The sequence below is a fragment of the Uncinocarpus reesii genome, genomic scaffold (assembly GCF_000003515.1).
Source record: "Uncinocarpus reesii 1704 scaffold_2 genomic scaffold, whole genome shotgun sequence".
Classification (NCBI taxonomy): Eukaryota; Fungi; Ascomycota; class Eurotiomycetes; order Onygenales; family Onygenaceae; genus Uncinocarpus; species Uncinocarpus reesii.
This window is the reverse complement of record NW_003052499.1, coordinates 2,153,457-2,167,306: the sequence shown is the minus strand read 5'-3', so window position 1 is coordinate 2,167,306 and position 13,850 is coordinate 2,153,457. Positions and strand designations below refer to the sequence as shown.

At 48.2% G+C, this 13,850-nt stretch overlaps 2 protein-coding genes across 2 annotated transcripts; one reads left to right on the top strand and one right to left on the bottom strand.

Moving 5' to 3' along the window:
- Positions 1-2,757: 2,757 nt before the first annotated feature.
- Positions 2,758-3,690, bottom strand: UREG_03707 (uncharacterized protein; the record flags this gene model as incomplete). The annotated part of the gene is made up of 4 exons (XM_002544144.1): positions 2,758-3,223; positions 3,280-3,320; positions 3,386-3,509; positions 3,683-3,690. The coding sequence occupies 4 exons, from the start codon at positions 3,688-3,690 to the stop codon at positions 2,758-2,760; spliced, it is 639 nt and encodes a 212-aa protein (XP_002544190.1).
- Positions 3,691-11,456: 7,766 nt separating this feature from the next.
- UREG_03706 (uncharacterized protein) lies at positions 11,457-13,022 on the top strand (the record flags this gene model as incomplete). The annotated part of the gene is made up of 6 exons (XM_002544143.1): positions 11,457-11,768; positions 11,824-11,925; positions 11,992-12,513; positions 12,568-12,763; positions 12,822-12,900; positions 12,956-13,022. The coding sequence occupies 6 exons, from the start codon at positions 11,457-11,459 to the stop codon at positions 13,020-13,022; spliced, it is 1,278 nt and encodes a 425-aa protein (XP_002544189.1).
- Positions 13,023-13,850: the final 828 nt, after the last annotated feature.

The following is a 13,850-nucleotide window of genomic DNA, read 5'->3' as shown; positions in this document are numbered from 1 at the left end:
GATGACTCAGGACTTGGTTGGCCCAACAGCCTGCGGGAGCTAAGCGATTGCGCATGAACACGCTGATGGCAAGCTCACCAGGGCACGACTCGAGGATTCGAAGCTTGGATTTGCGATTGCGTGGAAACTCGCGGGCCGAGCAAATCAGTTGAAACATGGGAACTCATACGGAAAGGTTCCCAATTTGCTGAGGTTGAACAATGCCATTCCCATGGTCCACTCGGACCTTCGTGTGCCATTGAATAATAACTACCTTGCGGATACTCCATGAAATGCCCGCAATCATCTTCAGCCTGAAGGTCACCATCTGATCCATCCTGATGGCCTTAACCTGGGCACTGCTGCTTACATAACCGGCATCAACCTTGACAACACCAGCTGGCAACAACCTCTCTCTTTCTCTTTCTCTCTCTCCCGCTGTCTCCCTCGCTCGCATCATCACTCAGCCATCGGCAAGGCCACGGGCCCTAGGTGGCAGGTCGATAGAGATCGTTCATTCATGCGCATCGATTAGCGTTAGCGCACCCTTTCGCCGAATCAACCCTGTTCCCCGATGGTTAATTACTACTCGCAAGGCTACGTTCTTCTATACACAAATTATTAACGCGCAATGGTGCTGACCGGTTGCCTCTTTAGCCGCGATGATAGTATCTGTTCCAGAGAGCCCTGGTGCTTCCCTATCTCCATTGCCTCTGAAGGATGCCTGAATTCACAACGTGCTCTTTAGTCTTTGACACGTATATCGAATTGCCAGTGGACTGCGGCCCTTAGGTGTCGGCATGTTCTATGAGCTCGCATTTCTTGATTCGCGCGAGGTTGGGCTGCAGCCCGGCGAACTGCTGGCCATGGCGCAGGCTCATGGACCCGAGTACCCCTGAGACAAGCGACCAAATAATCGACTAGATTGTTTCGCAGTTAAGCCCCTTCTGTTCACCAGGATATCTTCTATGCTGTTTGTAGGAAGCTTTAGCAATTCGGTCACTCCGACTTCCAAAGCCCATTGCCTTTCGATAACGAAGCAGATGACGTTCAAGTGGTTCGGCGTTGACTCATCTTTTCCTCTCCACTACTTTTACGTACGCATTACGCTTTTTCGCATTTGCGATGGAGATATTTTCAGGCTGCCATTTGCCCTGTGCAATTTTCAGCTTGTCTATGAACCCCTTTTCTTTCGCGCTTCACTTTCTTTCTTTTCCCCCCTTCGTTTCCATCAAGTGGTAGGCTGACTTTGCTTGATCGTCATCCACCACTACCCAGCGCTCAAGATACGGTCTTGATCTTTATCCTTTTCTCACTGCCCGTTTTCAATGAGCGGTGTCATAAATAGGCAATATCTTCCTTTCAACATGAGTTTTATATTCAACCAAGCTGCGTGTGCACTCTCACTGTCCAAACTCAGACAATTCCCTCAAACCTTTTTGATATTGAACTGAGTTCAACATGCAATTTACCTCTTCATCAACAACTGCTTTTTTTATTAGACCTTCCTCAACCTCCAGTGATAACCATGTCCGGCCATTTCTCGGGCCGTCGTCGTCTCAATATATAAACGATCAATCTCAATTCTCGACCCGAAAATGATAGACAAGCTCTTCGCCGGCTTAGTGTTCGCACCTCGCTATCCGATCGAAGTAGTAGCCTGCAAGTTCGACAATCGAGGTCGCAGCTCCTTTCATTCGAGCACTCAAGACAAGCACGATCGCTATCCAAAATCTCAGATGCCGAGTTCTGGGCATCGCTCCCTCGCGCTCTAGATTATGTCGTCCCACGATCCGCCACCTATATTGTCATGAGCTGTCAACCCTTGTATCTTCCACGACAATATGCTCGACCGTCGATGCGGGGTTATTGGAGATGCTGCCATCCCGAACGCCACCTCAACAGCCCCAGCCTAGCTCCCGAATGTTGCTCGATATGTCACCATTATAAATGCCCACAATGTCAGGTCTATACTTGATCGATCGTTTGATTACTCTTTGCACCACAGTGAATGATTGCTTCGTCTGTTACGTTCATATCGAACATAAAAGAGGGCAAATTTGTTTTATTATTTCTCCCTAGTGTTTCTGGCCGGGTTCAATGATTCTTCCGGATCATAGTCTCGATACACACTTTGCGTCGATTCAGCGACGGTGATATCCCATTTTTCTGTTTCTCATGGCTATGCTATGTTACCTTTCTAGAGCGGTGCCAATGGCAAAACCACTGTCTTTTCTGCTCGGAAAAATTGCCGAGTATATTTATATCTCGGGGTAATTTCGAATTTCAGTCATACCCCGTTCTAGATATACACAAGGTTTCCAAACGTTATATAGCTTTGTTTAATCAACCTTGCTTAAGGCACGCACCAAATTCATTCCAAACTTCTTGTTCTAGACTATAGGGCGCCACTTACACAGCCTCAGCAAAACAGCGGAAAAGTCACAAACTCTCTTACATGTGTTTCCAACAATGCTCCAACAAAGCACAAGCCAGCAGACCTCTTCACCCCGCGATAAATCAAGCGCCCAAGCGCCATCAGCTCCACACTAGCAAGTAGCTATCCAATTCAATTTGAAAAAAAAAAAAAAAACCCAAGGGAATAAGACAAGATCATGAAGTAACCCGAAAATAAGCAGTCCGCTATAAACAAAATACCGAAACGAGAATTTCGTTGACAAGAGTTGAGGAACACTTGAGGGTATCGCACGAGCAACTTTATACATCGTATAACCGACTTTGACGGGAAAAGCGCGTAGAAACTTGAGCACGTCTGTCTCAAAAACTCTCCAAGCCGGCTTTTCTTTTCAGCCGCTGCACGACGGGGCCAAACCGATACGCGCTCTCTTGTCTGCTATGGTCTGCACAGGGGCTGGGCTTGATTGGCAGTAGCCAATCGAATAGGCTGTAGCCCATGATTTCTTTCAGGTTTTCCAGGGGGGTACCTATGTCAAAAGGGTTTTCCCCTGGCTCTGTGGAGAGAATCGCAAATTCACGGGGAGGAGCGGTCCCGGATGAACTGGACGACGACGATGGCATAACCGTGCTTGGGTATATGACGACAGGAATTGGGTTATCTCGATTTGCTTGCGACTCATGGAAATCTTTTGGGCGGGGAATCAAGATTGCTAGTGTCCAGACTTTGGTGTGACGGGTGAGGCTCTCGATAGTCGAAATATTGAGCCATGCGAGGTGGAGAGAACTGGCTAGCATTCCTAGAGAAAAGAAGAAAAATAGACCGCATCTAAGAGCAATAGTTAGAACTCCATGATTAGAACAGTCGGAGCAAGCGTCCCTTACAATGCCAATGCCACTAGCCACTGCACTTCGAGGTATCCAGACTGTATTGTTTTTCGGTCAGCCGTGATCGTAAAGAAAATTTTTGGAGCGCAGGGGGATCACGAACATTTTTCCGATGCTCAGCAACAAATATAGATAGCACTACAACATTAAAGGTTGTAAACAGAAACGTGTAAAATAAGAACTGTATGAAGAACTTGAACGAAATTTCGCTAATGACACCACCAACCCTGTATCCATGTTAGTATGAATCTCTGCTGCAGAAGGATCGCCTATCATACCAAGGACAGAAGTGGTCGAGCTTCCTTGTGCACCGATCAACTTCACTGCAGTGATGTGCTCTATCCGTTTTCCACTGACAACAGGTTGAGCACCACGGGGGCCTTCCATCCTGCTGACATACGAACGCATCTTTGCAGTAGAACGCTTCGAGACCGTAGGCGTCAATGGGATACGGCCCCTTTTCGGTTCTCTCCTGTTTTGAACGCGAGCTGTTCGCGAAATTCCATGGGCGTTTCCGTGTTATCCCCCCTTCAGATTTACTGGCGTTTGATTCGGCCCATTGATTACCACGGGGCAGAAACCCGGGATTCCATAGAATTGTAGTGAGAACTCGAAGGTAAGAAATGGCCACCATCAGCAGTAGGAGGTAAAAGACGGTCAGCAACCCTATCGCGAGACCTCTTCGAGGGGGTGGCGCTCCATAATGCGGTGGAGGTCGTATAAAATAATCGACTGCGTCATGATCAATACTTATTCTTTGATTTGGCTTGGATCGGCTTGCCGGAATCAAAACTCACTGCATAACGGTCTTGTAAACACATAGCTCCCATACGCAAGCAAACCACCGAGGACTACCGGGATCACTCGTGATACGACGAGGTTCACTCTCTTATCTGAGGCCATTCGCCACAGCAGTCCATCAGTATCTTTGGGACTACGGATACATCATAACATTGAATAATAGTAAGGAATCATCATGCTGTATCAAGCCGTTTGCACGGAATTCTCTGGCCATGTTTGAGGTTCTCCAGACTTCCCGTCTCAGCCAACGATGACCCGTTTAGGCTTAGTGGAACTCCTATAATCCCTGATGAATAAGCAATCGAGTGACATCATCCGCACAGACCACATTCCTAGCCGTATTGGGATAGTGACGCTTGGCGGTATGTTGCTGCATTTGGATCTGAACGAGCAACATCCAATATCCATCCATGTTCTCTCGCAGGTTGCCCTTCAAGAGCGGCAACGCGGCGACTTTGCAGCTCCCATCTTTGAGCTCACAGTTTTAGAGCGACAACCAGATTCAGTCTAAAGACATCTCTACGATTGGCGGACTGCCGAATTCGTTGGAGACTGAGATTCCCTGCGTCTTAACAGCACTTCTCAAGCGAGGGTGGTGCCGCCTGTCACCCTCGTATCGGCCTGCGGGGTAGCAATGAGCCCCAACCCCTCTTCTATTCCCTGAAAGGCTGCCATGCTCTGTTGAAGGAGAGTATGTATAAACAGATGTCGGGGCCACGGATTTGAACACCTCTTTACAACTCCGTCGCACTTTTCAGCCTGTTCTCGTGTTGATGCCTTGCGGCTTCCAGATTCTGAGAGAACATAATAAGACAACCGAAGCCCTACTTACTGACTCGCCCTGATGCTGCCCGACTATTCTCCCTTCACAAAACTGAACTCAGCCCTGATGGACCGTGGTTATTCCTGGAAGTTTCTGTCAACCGGATTTTACGCCTGGCTTGGATCGTCGGATTTCCCATCTTTATCATCGACCTAATGACTCGTTTGTTAGCGACTTTACTGCTTTCTGGGACGTTTTAAGCATTGACCGACGGGTTTATACTATACGCTGCTTTGCTCTTGTGGCTAAGTGCGAGGGCAGGCTTCATATTGTGGCTATGCGACCTGCCTGGTTTTCTCACCCCCCGGCATCCTTAGTTGAGCCGAAAGAGGTAAGGCATCTGGGAAAAGAAGGCTGCCACTACCTGTACCGCTGACAAAAGGTTCATCAAAATGCGCCTACCGAACACCCCCGTTTGACTTTCTAGTCATCGCCGCGTGATTATTTGATATCTCAAGCCGAAATGGCTATCCTATTTGCTTTGGCTTCGGGAAGCAATCAAGGCATCCAGCTCGCAACTGCGGCTGGGCTCCAATAATTTCATTTTGGACTTGAGTAAGCACCTTTCAATGAAGGAGGTATGATTTAAATCCCTTCTTTTGTTCAAAATACGTGATTTTCGTATATCTAAATGCTGGCTATGCTATTGAAACACTCAAATTCTTGTTCAACTTGCATGTCTATGCGATTCGACCCCCTTTTGTTTCGTTTGAGCATCCCGTCCAGCTCAATATCACCTTCAGTGGAATTTCATTCCTCTTGTTTTTTTTTTTTTTTTTTTTTTTTTTTTTCACTGCTCTTCTCTGTTTTCTTGCGAATTTTTATCCAAAGATGGCGCATGTGAGTTATGAAGTTTTTAGGCCTGGATATTTCGATAGCTGACGGCAATAGCATGATCGGCCGTGGCCAGATCAGCGGTCCGAAAACACTCGACCTATTACCGGCTTGACGCGTTCCAGGTCGCCAGTCTACTTATTTTACCCACCTGACCGACACGGGCGACGGCCGAGTGAACATACGATGCTGCAGTACGCTTCTCCAAAGGATCGTGCTTATCAAGAAGCATTCTACGCACAACAGCTGCAGCAATTCGAAGAATGTTCACGTCATATGAAACTTCAGTCCGACATAGACACTCAAACCAAAAACGAGTCATTTAGCCAAAAGTATCCTGCGGAACGTAAGAGTACATGTACTAAGCGACCTCCTCGAAAGAACTATTCCTCTCCGCGAAAGCGATTCACCTCTATTTGGTTCTGTTGCCAGAACTGTTCGGTATCTGGGCCGTACTCGTCGCTCCACTGCCAATGTTTGGGTTGCAACACACCAAAATGTCCGAATTGTATTGAGCACATTGTCTCGGTACAGGAGCAGTCACCTTCGCAGTAATTTTACACCCATTTCGCTGGCTTGTTGATCATTGGCTTTGATACTTCGTTTGTTTCTCAATCGAACCGCGGACTGCGCTTTGATTGCTTTCAGTTATGAGATACCTCTTGAACTTTTTGTCTGTACAATATTTTGCCTAGAGCCTAGGCATTTTTTGCTTTCAAATTTCGTAACCATCATTTTCAATACGTGCTCGGGTCATCATGAAAGTATGGACTTTGAACCATAATGCATTTTTAACACCATACAGTTGGTTGATTCTTCTCCCAGCTATTTTAAAAATTATGGGACTCAGAATATGGGGGCCTGGCTGATCAGCAATGACATTTTGGTAGAATCACCAAATTCGATATTCTGTCTGAATGATGTCAAACATTGAGACATTTGGGACTGCAATGAATGACCCGAGGTGCAAATTGGTGTTTTTGCTGCCTGGAGATCGGGTTTTCGTCAAGTACCTAAAGGAAGGGAACTTTTAGTCGCAGGTCACATGACCCGGCCGGCTCCCACCCTTTGGGGAGCCTAGAAGGCAGCGGAATTCGAGCGGGGCGCTTTTTCAGAGGAACGAGTTTGGCAGCCTTGAGGACTTGTGAGTTCACCGGTATAGCCAAGGAGTGAGGCCGCCAGAATGCCTAGCGCCCCGCTTCGAATTTGCAGGCGATGACTACACGGTGGGGGCCCACTCGAAGCGTTGACTCAAACCTGACATGCCAGGCTCCGGAAACTAACTTTCTGCACGATCGACGCCGGGGTAATGCTTATTATTCGTTTTCAGGCCATTGATGGACGAGGAAATGCCAAGCTGGGCGATGACAAAGGCTTCTGATGACAGGACCTAGGCACCTTAGCGCCTTTCTGCCCGTTCACGCTTTGAGGGTCCTCTAGCAGCTGACCCGGCTCGAGGCGATGCTTACAATGCTGAACGGTCAATATCCGCCTTTTCGCCAGGCACTCATGTCTGGTATTTTCTATTTAAACCTGGGGGAGTCTCAGGTTTGGATCTTCCAATTCCTCAATCCCAAGTCCCGTCTGAGATTACTCCTACTGAAAAACCAAGTGCATTCGCATTCGAGAGCTAGGGTTTTGCCTGTTTAATTGCCAGTTTCCGACTCTGTTCCACCTTTAATTCCTCCACGAAATCCGACCTTATGCCGTACGCCACACATTGGTTCTGCTGCCGCTGCAGATTCGGCCCCATGAGCATCGATACTTACCCTGCCTGCATCAATTGCCAGCACCGCGGCGCAAAATCGCCTTGCTGCCGGCACGAGTGTTTAAAAACGCAAAGAACTGTCGACCACGCCGCAGAAATGGCATCCTTCACTGTCTGCCAGCCAGAAGTTGACGTTATGGCAGCGCAAATGCCATTGCCAGCCAATCAGAGCACCAGTCGCCGGCTACATGTTCGAACGAGAGCAACACACTTATATATATGCTGCGGCTGTGGAGACGGGCCCAAAGTTTTTCAACTCGAATCCCGTTGCATTGTTTGCAACCATGACGCTTGCTATGAATGCCACTATGTGAAATAGATTCAACGGGGACCAGTTTGAAGGTACGGGAACCACAGTCTCTGTGGAATTTGGAAAACTTTTGCTGATATTCATTTCTTGCTTTCAGTCCCTGTCAATACTCGTTTGCGCATCCAATTTTGGAGTTTTCATCCATCTAGTCTATGGTTTCGACGGATTCCGCGCTTCAGTTTTTTTCTTTTGACGAGCGTTTCAGCGATGTAAGGTCGGATTGGATATGATGCATGATTTACGAGGGTGTTATAGAAGTCCCGACGATTCTTTCGGCTGATCGACATAGCGACGGAGTTGGTTGTTGGAGCTTTTTGGGGCCGTGGTACCTTCCCAGAGACTGGTTCTCTTCTGCCACGGGCTTGTATTCTTCCCTTTTTGGTTTTAGACATTTGGCATTTGAAGCGATAATAATCTTGCCACGATTGGAATGGAATTATAATTTTCTCACGACTGATCAGCCTGAACCTTCTTGGATTCTCTGTCTGTGAATAGATAGCAATTAGCTAATAATAGTGAACAATAATAAGAATCGCATGTCACAAAACGAACCGATGTTAAAATTAGGCATTTTTCAGCCTCCTCAAGACTGCCTTGGTCTCCACACCGCTAATCCCCATTTGGCGGCCCCGCTTCCCCAAACACGGTCCGCACGAGCCTCATTACATAATCAGCCGAGTCCGCAGGCGCCTCGTGATAAGGGACCTCCCAATCGCTCCACTGAAGACTGGCAACAGAAACGGGGACTCAAGCCCGCAAGGAACTTTTTTTGAAATTGAGTTCGCTGCCTAAGGTCCTTGGCTTTCGTCAGGGCGATGGCTGTCTCGGACCAAGCGAAGCGCTGCCTAGACAGCTCTCTGCTCCCACTGTTTATGAAGTTGCCTTGCGGATTGCAAGGTACATACAGACATACACCCCGCAACGGCATCTCTAACTACACATCGTAACATGCAGTTGGTCGATTAGAGTTTGTGCTCTGAGCCAACGGGGCCCCTGCATGCGCTGACTGTTCTGGCTGCAGGAATCGCGATCGATTGGGAGCGGGCCATGATTCATTGATTGAGTCATTGGAAGCATTTCTCAGCTGTGCAGTGACCTGCCTTGTCTCGTAACAGAACTCGATTGCACGTTGGCCGGGAGCGAGATCGTATGGAAGACTGTTGCCCACCGTCAAATGATATCACCAGCCAGCGATCTCTCGCCAAATCCTCTTTTGCGACTATAATTGGCGGTGCGCGCAGATGGAGACGGGTTCACACCCCACATGAACCTGCGAGCAAAAGCCAATTTTTATCTTTGGCCCCGAGGTGACTAACTAAGTGAGTCGGAAAGTTGGTTGACACGAGCCAATTCGCGCTGGAATAATGGTACTTACTCTGTATGAGATAAGGTTCTCAGGTTCAAAATATGCTGCTCCAAAGCTGCTTCGAGGCCATGTGTGTTCAGGCTCTGGGGAAAGAAGTTTCGTTCGAAATCTGGTTGCGGGCGCGGCAACCCAATTCGATGAACTCACGCTAAAAATGGCATGGGGGACCCTTGGCATTGACGGCGCCTTGAGACCAGATGGCTTCTTGCACCTTGCCCAGATTGGGACCGGGCATCATCTCTTGTGGTTGATCTATTTCTTCGCCTGATAAGTTAAATGGCGACCCAAAGGGCCAGAGTTGAGGCGTTTAAGGCTTAGCCGTGGCCTGTCAAGCCACAAAGGTTTGTTTTCCTAGCAGGCGCGACCGTTTCGAAGCGCGTTGTGGGAAGGTTCGCGACAGCCCACTTTTCCTGAAGCTTAGCCCGCGACTTTTGGGGGCTTGTTTCCTTGGCGCAAGCCCACGGGATTTCCGCCCAGACTGCCTGGCGATGGCTGTGTCTTCGCATCAAGAACGCCAGACGCCTCTGCTGGTGCTTTAGAAAACGCCCAACGGTCGCTTGCGGCAAAATGTTCTGGCGGATTTGGGCACGACGAGGCTTCTATTGTGGCTATTCATCCGAGTTGGCTCTTGAATCTGGCTGTTTCGATCCAAACCACTGTCGGACCTTGCATCCTCACTCTTGGCTCGTTTCGGCAACCTAGCCAATCTGGGCCTAAGATGCCTTGTCCCCAAAGATGCCTATGATGAGTGTTGCTTTTTCCGCGGCCTCAATCGAAAGACCATACTCCGCATACTCTGGATTATTGGCTCCGGAACATGTCCCTCCTCTTGTCGCCGCCCACCCCGTGCTCTGATTCCAATGATCTTCTGGGAGCGGATATATCCCAATGACCCACACATTGTTGTCAAATTCCAGCACTCTGAGATCAGACACTGTGTTGAGGAATAGCAGTTGTGTCAACCATTCTTGATAAAATCGCTCATCACACGGGCGATTTCGGGACAAGAAACCAGACATCCTTGCTCCTGGTCACGCACACATCTCTGAGCTTGGTCAGGAGTATTTTTTGGGGACAATCTCTTTGCCTAACAGTACTCCGTCCTTGAGTCATCCTTCAAGCAATCGACGAAAGCCTTACTTAGTACCCTTTCCAGTTTTTGCTGCCTTGACTCTGTTATCATTGTGAGACGCCTTCAAAGATATCGAATCTGTCCCTCGGAGCGTTTTCCGACTAATCAAATGAGCTTTGTCGGATTACGAATCCATCAGCTCCTCGCACTCCCCCTTCTCCTTGCCTAAAGTCAATCGGTGGTAATCCCTTCTCACGGTTCGACCGGCATTCCATCCTTTTTTTTCCGGCTTCAGGGAACACCAGTCACCACCCTCCGTTCCCCATATTTTAGCCAGAAGGACTGACGCAGGGCTGTTAGTCGGCTCTCCACAGTGTCTTTGCGAAATCAGGCGATGAAAAATCGGCGCCTTATTATTGGTCAACTCTTTGATTTTCATGCCGTCCCAGGCTTCTGGGATTTCCACCGATTTGGGCGGGCGTTTCCGATAGTCACGCTTCGGTCGCGATTCTGCCTTCCTCCAGTCGAATCGAGCGACGTGCAAATCACCCTGTCGCCGAACTCAGCGATTCCTTGACATAGAGGTGTCTTCATTCCTTATCTTTCAAGCTAGCCCTTTTTGCTTTCGATGTGAGATAGCTCGTTGGCTTTCACCAAGCTGCATATATTCCATTATTAGCCTAGTTGCCGTGTCCCGAACCTATCCTGATAACTACTGATTCAATTCTGCCCCTGCAACAGAGGTATTCCTCTGTCAATTGATTCACAGGCCACTCAGCGAGGCGAATAAGGGCTTATGTAATTACCCCGCAATTGGCTTTACCCCGCATGTTCTTCCCCGCAAACCCCAAAGATCCAAACCGGTGGCCAAGTCCATGACCACCAGCACAAGACGTGCAACCTCACCACAGCACTGTGGAAGCCGTTCATGAGAATGCAAATCTGTTTCAATTGGTCAGATATTCAATCAAAATTAGGACAACGAATAAAAATCCAATAACTCCAAAGGCCGGAAGCTCCGTGCGTCGGAAGCGGATGATGAGGAACGCATCCGCCATTAGCCAGTGCGCGGCCCGCGCACCTCGTCATCACAAAGCGGAAACATCGAAGTAGATAAAGAGCTCAACGAGAAGCCGGGATCCCAGCATAATTGGAATCAAAAAGCCTCTTCATACACTCTTGCAATAGCAATCAGTCAAAATGCCTTCACAGTCCGGTTGGAGACCACTCGATATTGCGATCGTTGGTGGCGGCATAGGCGGTTTGGCAGCTGCTATATCGCTAAGACGGGCTGGCCACAAGGTTACTATCTACGAGCGGGCGGATTTTGCCGGCGAAGTCGGAGCTTCGATTTCTTGCGCTGCAAATGGTACGCGATGGTTGCATGAATGGGAAGTTGATGTTGCAAAGGGTGATCCGGTGATTTTACGAAAATTGATCAATCGGGACTGGAAGACTGGCGAGCCCGTTAGTGTCTATGATCTGGGAGATTATGAGGAGAAATGGGGTCATGTAAGCGTACCAGACAGAGACAAAAGTGAATAACTAACTTATTACCCACATCTAGGTTTACAACATGTTCCACCGACAATATATGCATGCGATGTTGATGGACACTGCAGTCGGAGAGGGAAAAGGTGTACCGGTGAAACTTATCGTTAATCACAAGGTTCGTTGTTGGTTTCTATTCCTGAGATAGCCTGACAGTCTAGTTGACAGCGATTCGTCAATTTAGTGTAAGGACCTAGATGTCGACTCAGGCCGAATAACTTTCGAAAATGGAGTCACAGCTCAACATGAAGTTGTGGTGGGCGCTGACGGAATTGGATCTGCCGTCCGCACCCTCATTGGTATTCGTCCAGAAAAGAAACCTGCTTCGTCAAGCTGTCTCCATGCCAATGTGGACACTGCAACCGCAGTAAAGCTTGGCCTCGTCGATTACTCCAAAAACAGCGCGATTGAGTATTGGGGCGGACATCATAATGTGAATAAGATCGTCCTCTCTCCATGCAACGGCGGCAGCCTCCTATCATATTACTGCTTTTTTCCCCGAGAGAAAGGCGACTATGCCACTCACAACTGGAACAGTGAAGCAACAGTGGAAGAGCTTCTTGCTCCTTACCCGGATTTGGACTCTCAGGTTCTAGGACATTTGAAGATTGGAAAAGAGATAAGGCCGTGGCGGTTGTGGGTGCATGAGCCATATGAGTGGTGGCAGAAAGGCGTGGCTTGTGTCATGGGTGATGCTGCGCATCCGGTGAGGCCGCTTTGCTATCGATTTGAATCAGACCCATAGCTAACTGTTTCGTAGATGATGCCGGATCAAAGCCAAGGTGCTTGCATGGCAATCGAAGATGCCGCTTGTCTAGGTCTGGTATTCAGCCAAAAGCATTTCACCGGGGATGTTCGCGAGGCTCTGGAAATTTATGAGAAAGTTCGCAAACCAAGAGCGACAAAGGTACAGGCAGCATCCGCCAGAGCGAGAGAGAATATCCATGAGCGTATTGGTAAGTGCTGAAAACGTTAGCTCTTCTGAGTACGGCAATGTCTTCTAACCATGATTAGGATTCTCCGACAACACAAACAACCCACTATATAAAGTTAAGGATGAGAGAAATAAGCTCACCATTGAAGAGATGAATAGGTCAGTTTTCCTGAAAGATCGTATATAAAAGGGTTGCATGCTAACCAAAGCCCAGCTATGATATGCATAAGGATGTTGAAGACGTATTCGCTCAACATAGGGCCCCCAAAAATAACCTATAATGATCAGTCAGATTTTTTTTTTTTACTTTGTATATATGAATAAATTGGAGAAATTCACATCAGCCACTTCTTGCTAATGGTCGAGTGTCAACGAGTTGTTGATATGCAGCGCTCAGCCGATCTTAAACCCCTCATTAACTAGCCCTTGTAAGGCATGATTAATCCAAATACACGGATGCCGCGCTCGGCTGACTCTTTAAGCCGATAAGCCACACGGTTTGTTCGGTATCCGGACTCTATAGCTCTGCCAGGTTTCGGCATATAAACACATTGGGTTCCTGTCACATCGGATCTTAGGATCGTGCGTTTTGGATCGGCAAAGATAAACTGAATGTAGTTGTTTTCACAGTCCACCCGTTTGTCACATACTCTTCCAAGGCCAGGGAGTTCACATGCCATATATTTTGAATAAAAACCGTATGAATTCGTACAGTCACCCGATTCAGAGGACACATAACCCCGTTAGCGGTCAAAGCCGAGAATTAATCGCGAGCATAATCGCCGTTTTACTCCTCAGTAGGAATAAAAGGCTCTGTCAAGAATGGGAAATTGTCCCAAAGAGGTAGATTCAAACTATCCCATCCGAAAAATGCTTCTTCATCCAGGTCGAGGTGAGGGATTGTGGGAAGCAAAGGCGAAGGGTTCCAGCCTTCATCGAGGCCTCCCAGAATTTCCTGGTCATTCGATCGGCCCACCGGTGGCAAGGGTATTTGGTGTCCGCGTCCAACGGTGCTGCTGACGGCTAACATTTCGAGATGCTGTCCATTAGTTTCTGGGGGACCTAAATTGGAATAATACGAACTAACAGGGTGCCTTTTTCTTTCCTCT